Source organism: Nycticebus coucang, chromosome 12 (genome assembly GCF_027406575.1).
Source record: "Nycticebus coucang isolate mNycCou1 chromosome 12, mNycCou1.pri, whole genome shotgun sequence".
Classification (NCBI taxonomy): domain Eukaryota; kingdom Metazoa; phylum Chordata; class Mammalia; order Primates; family Lorisidae; genus Nycticebus; species Nycticebus coucang.
This window is the reverse complement of record NC_069791.1, coordinates 88,825,254-88,838,815: the sequence shown is the minus strand read 5'-3', so window position 1 is coordinate 88,838,815 and position 13,562 is coordinate 88,825,254. Positions and strand designations below refer to the sequence as shown.

The following is a 13,562-nucleotide window of genomic DNA, read 5'->3' as shown; positions in this document are numbered from 1 at the left end:
AAATAGAGACTAAGAGAACAAAAGGGAAGAGGAGGAATGTATATCTGGTGGTTGCTATTCTGTTTATAAGCTCAGTTCTTCAGCCCCCTTCCAAATTCTGTGAGCTACCTCAAAGTCCTCTTCCTATGTAAGCACCTCCAAATTACTCTTTTTGCTTATATTAGCCAAAGTCAGTTTCTGTTGCTTGAAAATCAGTCACCACTACTGATTCATAAATAAAGTGAAAATGGTAGTTAGGAATGAGAAGGAAAATAAACAAGGTACAAAGAGAAGTAGAGAGAATGAAGAAAGTAGCTGGATCCTATGATTATCTCACATTTGGAAGAGTTCCAGTCTTATCTGTGCCTATCTTTTAAAAAAGGGCTCCACCCAACATCCACCATTTTTGTTAAAATGGATCCTAGTCTTTGCAATTGATATAGCAATTGTTTTCTTTGTTTTTGTTATTTGTTTGTTTGTTTGTTTGTTTTTGTTATTAATCATGACTCTTTCAGTTCCAAGTACAAAGAGGTAACTGATGAGCTGGAGCAAAAACATCCAGGAACCATGATTCCTCCATGGCTAGCTCTAAAGGCTCAAAAGATATCACCAGGAATCTAATTCTTCAAATTTAAACCTGCTTTCCTCTTTTTGGCTTTATTCTCAGAGTCTCTCCTCTTGGTGGTAGAGATGACCACCAGGCATGTCCAACCTTTTGGCTTCTCTGGGCCACATCAGAAGAAGAGTTGTCTTGGGCCACATATTAAATATACAACCACTACCAAAAGCCGATGAGTAAAACAACAAAAAAGGCCCATGCATCATTTTCATGCTATCCGCCACCAGATTACCAAAAGACTCCTGACATAACCCACACATGGCTCATGGGCTATAGGTTGGATGTCCCTGATTCGTCATCTCAAAAAACAGAGAGTTTCTCTTTTCCAATACTCTCAACAAAAGTTTTGTGGTTGACTCTCGCTGGGAAGATGTTACTTGCCTTCAATCATTGAAATATAACTAGAAAACAATGATGCCAAGCTTGGTCATATGCTTGTCTTTGAACTATACTCAACCCATATAAACCAAAAGGGAAAAATACTCCAAGGACGGTAAAGATTACTAGTTATCCTTCCTAACTTCTCTTCTGTTCCTTCTTGGTAACAAAACCCATACATTTTAGCCAGGCATATAGCCACTGAGAATCAAAACCATATTTTGGAGGGTCTCTGAAAGGTGCAAAGCCATACATATGACCGTATTCTGAACAATTGAGTGAGTGGAAATAATGCTGGAAACTTCCAAGAAATGTGGTAAAAGGATATGTCTCTACTTCTTTACCAATGGTGAGAATGTGCGTATGATGTCTGGAGATGAAAAAGGTATCTCTGTGGTGATTTTGGACTGGAGTAAATACATAGTGGAGCAACAAGCTAGAAGGAACCTGGGTCCTGACCACTGTGGAGCTTCCACACCAGCCCTCAATCATCTTCATCTTGACTTTCAAGTGATAGAAAAATAAGCACATTATCTTGCTTAAGTGAGTGTTAATTGACAAACTATCCAACCCAACATGATCCTACCTGATACGCCTGAAGCAGAATCATGTGCTACTACAGAAAGATAGTAATGGGAGTAGTGGGCAAGCATGTCCACTATCTCACAGACCCCTGAAAATTTTTATCGAAGTCGTGATCATTACTCTGATTGGAAATTTGAAGAGGAAAATCTGCCTAGCTCTGATGTATCTGAGTACCTATAGACTTCAGAGTTTATGAATTCAAAGATAAAAAATAATTTAAAAATTATGCCAAGCACAGAATTAAGAGGAATAACTGTGTACATATTTTTTTCTAAGAAAAAGTGCCCATCACAATGGATTATTTCACATTTAACCTTGTAATTTTAACAACAGAGTGCAAAAAGGTTCATGATGTGAAGAATTGTTGGAAGTATGTATTGGAACGCCTCTCAACATACTTGTTTTGACATTTTTATTAACAATTGAAGTGAAGAATTAATTAAATTGTAATCAAACGTAGAGATGACATGATGCCAAGAGAATAGTTCATGATTTGGATAATTAAATCATAGACTCATGGAATTACACAACTTTGGAACTTCAAGAAGCTCTTGAGGTTAATCACAGCCTCCCATTTGACAGCTGAGAAAACAGAGACTCAGAGAAAGCAACCCATTTGCCCAAAATGCAGTTGCAGTCAAAGATAGATCTGGGATACAACCTTTCTACTTTCTCCTTTTGAATAAATGAAAGCTACATCATGACTTCAGATTCAAATAGAAAATTTTTTTAAAAACTGGAACAGTGGGGTGGCGCCTGTGGCTCAGTGAGTAGGGCACCGGCCCCATATACCGAGGGTGGCGGGTTCAAACCCAGCCCCGGCCAAACTGCAACCAAAAAATAGCCGGGCGTTGTGGCGGGCACCTGTAGTCCCAGCTGCTCGGGAAGCTGAGGCAAGAGAATCACGTAAGCCCAAGACTTAGAGGTTGCTGTGAGCCGTGTGACGCCACGGCACTCTACCAAGGGCGGTACAGTGAGACTCTGTCTCTACAAAAAAAAAAAAAAAAAAAAAACTGGAACAGTGAACTGATGAGATAAGAGCAAATTTAATCAGATCAAATGTGAAAGGACCTTCATGTTCGATCCAAAGAAGCCCACTATACAAGCACAGTATGGGGTAGATGTGCCCTAATCAGCAGCACTTGTATGAAACACTCAGAGATATTACTTGGCTGCAAGTTCAAGATGTCAGAGTGTGATGTAGCTACAAGAAAAAGATAATGGAGGTCTTAGGTGGCATACTAGAAATACAGCTTATAGAGGAGAGGTGAGCGTCCTGTTGAACTTTTCAATCTATACCTAGAATTTCTCATTCAGTGCCAGGTGCCAGAGTTTAAAAGAGACATAGATAAATGAGTTCACATCTGAAAGAGGAACCTAGGATAGAATTCTGTGAAGAATGGTCAAAAGAAGTTAGCGAGCTGCAAAGCACTGTAATTAAGAGCCTGAATCTTGGAGTCAGACTGCCTGGGTTTAATCCTAGCTCTGCCAATTACTGAGCATGTATTTGTTAAACCTTCTTTTCACTGTCTGTAAATTAAGAATTACAATAATACCTATCTTCAAAGATAAATGAGGTAGTGCATGTCAACTGATTAGCACATTACTGGTGCAATACAAGCCCTCCACAAATGTTAGTTACTATTAGAATTAAGAAAGCAAAGTTGATGCCCCATAATCATATCATTGTATACAGTTATGATTTAATAAAAAAATTTAAAAAAAAATAAAAAAATAAAAAAAAAGACAAAAAAAAAAAGAAAGCAAAGTGATATAGTGATAATGATAAGAATCTCATAGGTTGTAGTGAATATTAAATGAGTTAGCACACGCCAAGGGCTTGACACAAAGTTGGTAGCTATTATTATTATCTGCAGTAGCAGGATTTATCTATCATTTCTCAGGTTGATTTGGGGACAAGACATTTCAATTTCTTCCTGAAGAAAGAAGTCCATTATATCCCTAATGGACACGAGGTGATGGTGATCATCCAGATAGCCTATGGGGTTGACACACAGGCATGACAAGTTGGCATGGTTGTTAAGGGATAACCCAGTTGTGCTTTGGTCATAGCCATCTAGGCCTGTTCTGATGCAGCATTCTGATCCAAGGGACTAGAGTGGTCCCTTAGGGCAGTATTGGGCAGAGATTGTCACTCAAGCGTGTTCTGGGCATGGTCACTGAGAATTGTCCTGCGGGCAGTCACTTAGAAATAATTCGAAGTGGAATTGTTCTGGGGATGGAACATTGTTCCATTGTTCTGGATGGCAATTGTTCAATTGCCCCTTGTCTTCTGATTTCTCGTCCTAGAGCCACTGAATGAAGAAGCCCAAGGCACCCTGGCCCTTAGGGACAGTGTGGTACCCTGGACAGCTCCTTGGGGGCGCTGTCCACCGCTAGGGGGCAGTTGCTAAGAGAGGAACCCACCAGGCGCGGAGCCCGTGGCTCTGGGGCTCTCTCTCCGGCCAGGCCCCGGGAGAGGTGTTGTGACAATGGGTTGAGGGTTCGTGCTTCACGGGTGTGAGGCAGAGCAAGCTGCCTGCGTGTGAGTCAGCGTGCGAGGGGCTGAGGAGCTCGGTGAATAGTCACGGAATCACCCTCAGCTCCTCCACCCATCCCGTCTGCATCGTGTGTCCGAGTCCCGGGCGTGCGTGCGCTCCACATCCATTCCGGGCTGTCTGTACGCTTTTGACGAGATGGCCCAAGGGGGACTGTTGGGGGTGGTTGTCGCTGTCGGTGTTTCTAGACCTGGCTACGGGATTTCTCCTCCCCGCCCGCGGGGATGTGGGGGTGTGTCCAGGTTAGGGTGCGTGTGCTCCTGTGTGTGTGCCTGCATGTACGGGCCAGTGTGGTGGGGCTGCGGATCAGGGCAGGGTGCTTGGGTTTGCATGTCGGCGCTATCTCGACCTGGGTTTCTATCCTTGGGTGTCCAGAGACCAGAATGGTAGGGGGGTGTCCAGCCTCCTGGCGGAGTACAAGCCTTAATACCTTCCATTCACCACCCCAAGCTGGCCTGGGGCTCCTTAGGGGGAAGCCTGCGTGGGGAAGTCCTGGGGTGGTGTGTCTCTGGAAGGGGTAAGAGAGTGGGGGCGCAGAGGACGGGCCAGGTCCCCGGGCACGGCGCGGGCTCGGGGGACCCGCGCAGCTGACGTCAGGCGACTCCTTAAATAGAGCCGGCAGCGCGCTCTGCTCGGCATTTCCCGAGGAGCCAGAGCGCAGCCGGCGCCAGCGCCAGCGCCAGCGCCACCGTCCGGCTCACCCGCCAGCCGGCACAGCCACGCCGCCGCCGAGCGTTCCGTGCGCGGCGCTCCGAGGAGCAGGAATGGGGCTTCGGGCGCTGGGCGCGCTCCGACCCGCGCGCACGTAGTAGCCGAGGAGTGCCAGGAGCCGCCCCGCTGCCCGGAGCCCCGCCGCCCACGACTGGGAGATGTCAGAAATGCAGTCTCCTGTTCTCCGAGGAACGACCGCTCCCGGGATCCCAGGACAGGGTTCGCGCCCGGGTCAGCAGCGTCCGGAGAAGACGGTGCCCCCTACGCCCGACCCGCGCGGCCGGGGCAGCGCCGCGCGAGCCCTCTAGGCGACCGCAGGGCCATACCAGCTCCGCCGCCAGTGCCCCCTCGGAAACCATGACCCCCGGCGCGGGCCCATGGAGCCATGGCCTATAGGGTCCTGGGTCGCGCTGGGCCAACTCAGCCGCGGAGGGCGCGCAGGCTGCTCTTCGCCTTCACGCTGTCGCTGTCCTGCACCTACCTGTGTTACAGCTTCCTGTGCTGCTGCGACGACCTCGGCCGGAGCCGCCTCCTAGGCGCGCCTCGCTGCCTCCGTGGCCCCAGCGCGGGCGGCCAGAAACTTCTCCAGAAGTCCCGCCCCTGCGACCCCCCCGGGCCGACGCCCAGCGAGCCCAGCGCTCCCAGCGCGCCCGCCGCCGCCGCGCCAGCCCAGCGCCTCTCGGGCTCCAACCACTCCGGCTCGCCCAAGCTGGGCACCAAGCGGCTGCCCCAAGCCCTCATCGTGGGCGTGAAGAAGGGTGGTACCCGGGCTGTGCTGGAGTTCATCCGCGTGCACCCGGACGTGCGGGCCTTGGGCACGGAGCCCCACTTCTTCGACAGAAACTACGGCCGCGGGCTGGACTGGTACAGGTGAGGAAGGGGAGCCTCACTTCGTGCCCCGGAGCTCCCTCGGCTACGTCCTTTGGGCCATCCATCGCCTGCTTTTCTCTTCCTCGCGTGGGTTCAGGCTGGCACGTGGCGGGGGAGGGTGGGGACTCTAGTAGACGGATAAACCTAAAACTTCCCAGGGATTTATGTAGACGGACACGCGGTTTCTTGATCTGCAAAGGGCGTTCCCTGTTGTAACTGTAGTCGCTGGAAGGGCAGGGAGAGCTCCTGTCAAATCTAAGTGCTGGCTGGAGGGCTGGCTCCATGTCCAGCCTTCAGGGTGCCCCAGGAAGGGGTGAGCCAGGACATGTGCCACACGGCCCTATCTTGACCCTCGCTAAGGTCTCTCCTGGTCCTCAGCACCTGAAGGACCTTGAGAAGGGGAAGTCAGGACACAGACCCTTTGGGGTGGGGCTCTGCTTGGGAGAGGTCCCCATAGTTCAGGCCAAATGAGAGGGTATCTTCTGAAGTCTTTGGATGAGAAAGTTTCCATAGGGAGTCTCAATCCCAATCCCAAGTGTTTACTGTTGTAGGGGACCTAGACCCCCAGTTGCTCTGGCTCAGGGTCAGTGGACTTGGAGTGGTGGAAAGGATCCTGGATCCAAGTCTCCACTCTGAAACTCTCCCAGTCTCTGTTACCTCATCAATCACAACCAGCAGGAGACAGTCCTTGCTTGGTCTGTACCTCAAGGCTTTTCTGAAGTGCTTTAGAAATGTAAAAACGACACTTTGGGTTGGTTGGTGCTTTTAAGCAGCAGGAGAGGTGTGGGATTTAGAATACTGGTAAGATGGTATGAGCGGGTCAGGTGAGAGCTGGCCAAGGTCCTAGGGACAGCCAGTCACACGCATACTTTCCATTCCCCCGCCGTGTGTCAAGGATGAAAGGATGAGAATGATCCTGGCTGGTGGTGTCTGGGCACAGACTGAAGTGTCTGGGCACAGACTGAAGCGTCTGTCAGGGGCGTCTCCACTCCTCAAAGCCCATTTGCCTCTCAAACCCTGAATGGTGCTAAAGTGTAGGTATGACCTACACGTGGGCTGAGTTGGGCTGTGGTATGATGTACAGGCTCCCTGTATAACATGGGTCACGGAATTATCACCATTCACCTGATCCCTTGAAGACTTTCTAGAAACATCTACATAGTAATGATATATAGGGGAAGGGTGGTGGTGTAGCTAACAAAGTAGCTGAGGCTACTTCCTTTATTTTAGCTACTGCTTTAGGCAGTAGGGGTCCTAAGCATATTGTACAAAGGACAACATGAGAGGGGACCCTGGCTTTACAAAAAGGGGGAACCACAGGACCGACTGGTCACCTTTGCCACTTGGTCCTGGTCTGCATTTGTTGTGGTAGTGGGGACAAGAAATGGGCCATGCGGTGTCCCCAGGAGACATATTCTGTCTCTAGTGGATCCAAGCAGGGGATAGCTGGCCTGTGGGTGGCTTGAGCATCATTATGTCTGATTAAGTGGAGTTAGGAGGCACAGAGAGGCAGGTCATGCTCTGTGCCAATACTGATGGCCCACCATGCTTTCCAAGCTGTGACCCACAGGTACCTCATCGAGGCATATGAGGACAGTGTCTGAACCAGACCCTGGATGGGGAAGGCAAGTGGGTCAGCCATGGCCACGTTCAGATGCAGGCCAGGATTTCCTTGATGGAAAATCTGAAGAGTATTATGAAACCCTTTGCCAATGTGGAGTGCCTTTTAAGTGCAAAATAGCAAAATTCTGAGCATCTGGCTTTTCAAAAGTGTGCCCTCCAATAAACACCTATACTTTGAGCCCACACTCTCTTCTTCCCCTCTCCTGGCTCCACCGCCAAACAACACACCCTTCCTGGAGCCCATGTCATTCAGGGATGACTGCTTTTATTTTTAACCTTGGCATCTGTGATTCTAAGCCAGCTTAGCTGTGAACCTTAGAGACGGGAGCCATGGCTTTTTTTTTTTTTCTTTCTTCTTCTTCTTCTTTTTCTTTTTTTTTTTCTTTTTAGCACATTTGGATTCTGCTAAAATTCTCAGCTGAGTCTTGGGAGGTTTTATTTAACATCAAGCACTCTGACAGTTCCACTTTTCCCTCTACTCCTTCCCCCCCACCCCCTTTGTGTTTCTGAAGGTTGGTCACATTGCCCTTTCCCCATCACTACCCAGGAAGGCTGAGAAGCCACCAACAGTTTGTACCCATCTCGGTTGCAAGTCCACAGTCCCAGAGTCCAAGGGTTTAGGTTGTAGATCGCCATTTCTGCCTCATTTGGATGCAGTTTCTATAATCGCCAGAACATTTCTCTGTATGTAAAGAACATTACTCTGCATCTCTCTTTATTATCACTCGAGTAACAAGCATTAATTGCAGAAACGATGGGGGTTTCTGGGATCTTGTGAAATCCATGTTTTCACTTTCTTCCTGAATTCCATGAGTTAGGGATGGCGGATCATAGGACATTTTGTCTCTCTGCCCATTGCCCTTGTCATTTCAAAGCTTACCATCATAAAGCCAGCATCCCCTGGGCTGACATGGCCTAAGAGCCCTTGCTGCCATTGTAGTGGACTCTGCTTTCTAAGGGTGGAGGTGCAGAGTTGCAGGCAGTGGACCTTTTCATGATCTTCCCACAGTGAAATTCCTGGTGATGACTTCCTGGTTAGGTGGCCCAAATCCAGATAGACAGTGGAAAAATCAAGGAAAGGCTTATTTGTGTGGATAAATGGAGAGTAAGCTGGAGGCAGAATGATATAGCCAGAGAGAACTTCCTTGCCTTCAGCCTGAGCCCCTTCTTGGGAACCAGCCCAGTTCAGAACTCAGCCCTCTGCAGGAGGCTGCTTCCCATTCGCTCTTTCTGCATTGCCATCACTAATGCTTCCCTCACTCATGCATCTGGCCTGGGTTCCCTAATCCATGTTTCTTTACTAAGGTAACAGCTCAGCCTTAGTGATGGGATCAGAGACAGACTATTCTGGGCCCTCATCTTTTATAAAGAGATACAATCAATGCCATAGCTAGTAGTTTCTGGATTTGTAGGGGAAGCTCAGCTTTGTCTAAAGTGTTCTCAGCTTTGCTAGTGTCTGTGTACGGCAGGGGGTGTGTGTAAAGAGAGGAGGAGAATCTTGTCTAATGGTTTTGAAATGCCACCAAGAGCAAGTTAATATGTGATAATTGACTTTGGGCTCTGGTGTCCAAATTTTGATAGATGAGCCCGGTCTATAAATGTTAAACTTCACAACTCTGGTTATAATTTGTTCAATGTCAGTGATGTTCTTGGGATGGTATAAGGCAAAGAAAATGCATTATTTGCCTCAGAGGCAGGAGTTTAAGTAAGAAAGACAATAAAGATCACAGAATAGGATCTGTCATATTATCCAGTTCATTTAAATCAAGAAATTGCATTCCAATAGCAAAGCCAAACTCTGGAAAAGCAAACTTTAGGAAGAAATAAAACCAAAGGCAGAAGGTGAGGGACCTTCTGCATGAAGTAGTTAATGCCGAAGGTTTTACCATCTTTTAACAAACTGATCAGTAGGTGAAACAGACTTACCTGTGCTCCCTGGGTATGCACAGATGCATGTGCCTGCACACCCCCCACACATGCATTGTTGCAGCATTTATGCAGACTTATGTCTTTTTTTTTATTATTGGGGGACTTATGTCTTTATAAGGAATTCCCCTGTCTTGGTCCAGGAGAATGTCATACACTGTGTTTAAATGAAACCACAGAGTCCATAAATCCCCCATTTGTCTCGTAGACCTGTGTCAGACTCACTGCACGCTGTAGACGGAATAGTTAGTGCTAGCATGTGTACGGTTCTTGTCAGGCACCGAGGAACATTCAGAATGGGCGAGCAGAACTGTCATCGCTCAAGGAGGCTTTTTGAATAAATAAAGAAGAGTCTTGCCCCAAAGCCTCGGTATGTGGGTATATAGGTGGAGGAGACCCCAGTGCTTTCTAGCTACCTATGTTGTTAAGGCTGTTTTGCATGTGAAAGTGTGAAAATGTCACTTAGAGATACTAGGAAGTGTGTTTATTTTAACATCTCTGAAACTAAGATGATTGATGGTGTCTAAGATTCAAGAGGTAGGATGCCTCCATATTGATTGGAAAGTCTCTCACCGGTGGTGTTCTGTGCCTGGGAGACCTGGCTTCCTCACCCCACCCCGACACCCACTGGACCTACCAAAGAGCCAGGGACTAGATCCTGCTTCATCTCTGTAGGCAGCAGGGGTCTCTTGTGATTGGTGAGGGAGCTGGACTCATTTTAGACTTTTGAATGTCACCCAGGCCGTCTCCCTGAAAACATCTTTCCTAAAATTAGGGAAGGTATGGGGCTGACACTCACCGGGAGATAACAAAGTGCCTTGGTGGACATGTTCTTAGTGGGCTGAGGTAAAGAGGTACTGGCTGCACCTCCCACATGGCTGGAGGGACATTTACAGAATCCCAACAGGTCTGGAGCAGAGTCGGTATCCAGCAGGTGCTACTACGTGCATGCTTGGTAATGCTCCATGTGGTGGGTGTACAGGACTGTAGAGTCACTTTCTTCCCTTTGGTTAGACCTCCATGAATCATTCCTGCGTGGCTGAGTGACAGAGTGGGTGGGGAGAGAGTGGAAGCACACAGCTCCCTGTTGATCCATATCTGTGGCCAGAGGACTTGGAGGGGATAGGGGACACCATCTCCATGTGTGAGGGCTCAGCAGCAGGGCTGATGGTGGGGATTGATCCAGGGGTAGCTAAGCATGAGGGCCATGAGTGAGGCTGAAGGACTGGCAGGTCACACTGGCAGCCCAAACCTGTGGGACTGATTGCCTCCTTCAGCGCTAACTCTGGGCTGGATTAGTCCGTTTATTTGTCAAACGCCTACCATTTGCCGGGCTCTGTGCTAGGCTGCTGCAGCCAGCATCGCTGCCACTGAATTCTCCTAATGGGCCGTGTGGGATGGTCTGAAGTGCTGTGCAGTCCACAGGCAGCTTGATGAGGTGGGTCAAAGCCACCAGCAAGTGGAAATGACTTGCACTTTAGAGGTAATTGCTGCCTGTCAAGCTACACAGCTAGGCTGTTGGTCCAAGGCTGTGCTCCCAGCAGATTTCTCAGCAGCATAGGGAGATAGATCCAGGGGCAGAGAGTTATTATTGAGCATGTTCTTGGGGACATGGGGCAGAGGTGCTGATAGGCTGATCTGGGGCTTGCAGGACACGTGGATTTTGTGGGACAAGTAAAATGAGTATGCCTTTGTGAGCTTTTTGCATCAGAGAGGCTCATACTTGCTCCACCTAATTGCTCATGTGAATGCTCCCCAAGTAAGAAAACTAGGGGTGTCTGCCCTGAGTGGAAACCCAAGGACCTTCCACTGCTGTCTTCCAAACAACGGTACTGTTCTTTGGGAGGTAGCATTTTCCAGACTGCAAACAATCTTGTACCACCTTCGTGATATTTGCCAAGGCCTGGCACAACCTCTACTATTATTTTTCTTAATATTTTTGTTGACATTAATTCATTTAAAAATCATAATTTTTCACAAAGAATAGGATGTATTTTTCCTTCAGTTTGTAGACATGAGAAGAGATAATATATTCATACAACGTGATTCAAAAGTGACAAAGGGCACTCAGTGAAAATCAGTCCCCTCCTTCCTACCTCGCCTTTTAGCCATGAAATTCTTCTTTCCAGAGGCAACCAGTTTGGATGCGCCCTCTAAAGATGTGTATTTGTAAACCTAACACATTCAAGACAAATATAGTTAAAATAAATATTTTTTAAAAGTAGCTTTATTTTAAAACCTCCCTTCATGGGAAAGCAGCATCACTTGTTATAATTAGAAAGAGATCATAAAAATAAATTGATTGAAAACAAAACTGTGTTATTGAATTTTTGCTCTCAAGTGTGACTGGAATGTTGCAAGCCTGCAGCATCCTCTATCTTTGTTTAAAAGAGGGCATTACGAGACACTACTAAGAGCAGTTAAAGAAATATCAATATCAGCGTGAGACCTTTTCTCCTTGCTGTAACCGGAAGTAATGGCAGTGACAAGATAATAAATTTTCTCATTCTGTGATCCGGTGGTATGCGGTAGGTCTGTGTAGCACCTACCATTATCCAGATGGGGTACAGCACTGACATCATGGGAAATATTGCTAAGGTGTGCAGAACATCCAACAGCCTGAGTATAAATCCAAAGATGTTTCTCGCTTTCAGATTTCTTTGATGTGTTGTTAATGATTGAGAGAGACAAGCAAAGGCAAACAGAACAAATATGAGCATTAAGAGAAGTGTTTTGATTTGTAATATTTACGAGGGAGCTAGCATGCTCAGGAACTAAGGTTCCCCGAATAAAGAGTGTAGTGGGCATTAAAAGCACAAAATAAATCCATAGTGTTACTGTGGGGGGTTCTTCCGCGTCAGTCAGTGGCACTGGTGTTGCAAAAGTAAGAGTTAAGTTATTTTCACTAGAGAGTAAGCCACTTAGGGGAAAGAGACTCAAGTCTTTCTTTCTTTTCTTTTCTTGCTTTCTTTCTTTTTTTTTTTTGAGAAAAGAGTCTCACTTTGCTGCCCTTGGTAGAGTGCTGTGGCATCACAGCTCACAGTAACTTTAAACTCTCGGTCTTAAGCGATTTTCTTGTCTCATCCTCCCAAGTTGCTGGGACTACAGGCGCCTGCCATGATATCCGGCTATTTTTAGAGACAAGGTCTCCCTCTGAGGTCTTTCAAAGTAGTGAGCTCAGGCAATCCACCCACCTAGGCCTTCCAAAGTGCTAAGATTATAGGCGTTAGCCACTGTGCCTGGCCTTCAAGTCTTTCTTCTTATTTTGAGGTTCATGTGAGACAGAATACCCCCTTTATAAAATCTCATGATGCAAAGTACCTTTTCTTCTATTCTTCAAAACATGATGTGAGTGAGGCTTAAATATAGAGCAGGGTGTCAGTTTTGCTTTCTCAAGCAGTTTAATGTCACTGAATTAAAGACAAAAAGAGCAAAAGACAATGTAATTTCTTTTTTCTTTTTCTTTTCTTTTTTTCGAGATAGTCTCACTCTGTCACTCTGGTAGAGTACTGCAGCATCCTAGCTCACAGCAACCTGAAATTCTTCTCCTGGCTAGTGTTTCTATTTTTTAGTTGAGATGGGGTCTTGCTCTTGCCCAGGCTGGTCTTGAACTCCTGAGCTCAAGCAATCCATCCACCTTCGCCTCCCAGAGTACTAGGACTACAGGCATGAGCCACCAAGCCTGGCCAACAAATGTAATTTCTTTGTATTCTTCTATTTAAAAAACCCCATAAAAGCAACGCCACTGGGGAAACCGGTCCCTGGGACTTCTTATATTGCTAACCGAGGTAGCTTAAAGGGTGTCTGTCATGGCAGGGCTCCCAAACTTGCCTTTAATTGGACAGTCATTGACACTGATGGGGAGGTGGCTTCTTTTCAGCTCAGGGTCTCACTGCCCACTGGGTGAAGGAACCTCTGTCCCGAGGCTGGTGGAGAGATATCCAGGCATTGAAACAGTGCCTCGTGGTGGCTCGGGGCTCCTTAGGAAGCAATAAAAAGACACATCTCATTGGAGGGAGAGAGAGCAGCTTAGATTTCCAAAGGCAAGGATGAGATGAGAGGGAAGGCAGTTTCAGCTCAGAGGTTAAGGCTCAGGATCAGAAAGCATGTGTTTTAATTCCAGCTCCACCACCTACAAGGTGAGTGCCCACTGACTGCTTGCCGGTCTGTGCCTCAGTTCCTCCATCTGCGCACTGGGACTAATCATAGTGACTGCCATGTACGGTTGCTGTGAGATTCAATGAAGCAATTACATGTGAAAGTGCTCAGAGCACTTCTGGCGGATGGAAGGTGTCCAACAAGTGTTAGTTGTC

At 47.3% G+C, this 13,562-nt stretch overlaps 1 protein-coding gene across 1 annotated transcript in view; it reads left to right on the top strand.

Moving 5' to 3' along the window:
* Positions 1 to 4,753: 4,753 nt before the first annotated feature.
* Positions 4,754 to 13,562, top strand: part of HS3ST2 (heparan sulfate-glucosamine 3-sulfotransferase 2) — an 88,986-nt gene continuing 80,177 nt past the window's right edge. The window contains exon 1 of the mRNA XM_053557722.1: positions 4,754 to 5,700. Coding sequence (XP_053413697.1) covers positions 5,216 to 5,700 — 485 coding nt within the window. The 5' untranslated portion in view covers positions 4,754 to 5,215. The remainder of the gene's footprint in view (positions 5,701 to 13,562) is intronic.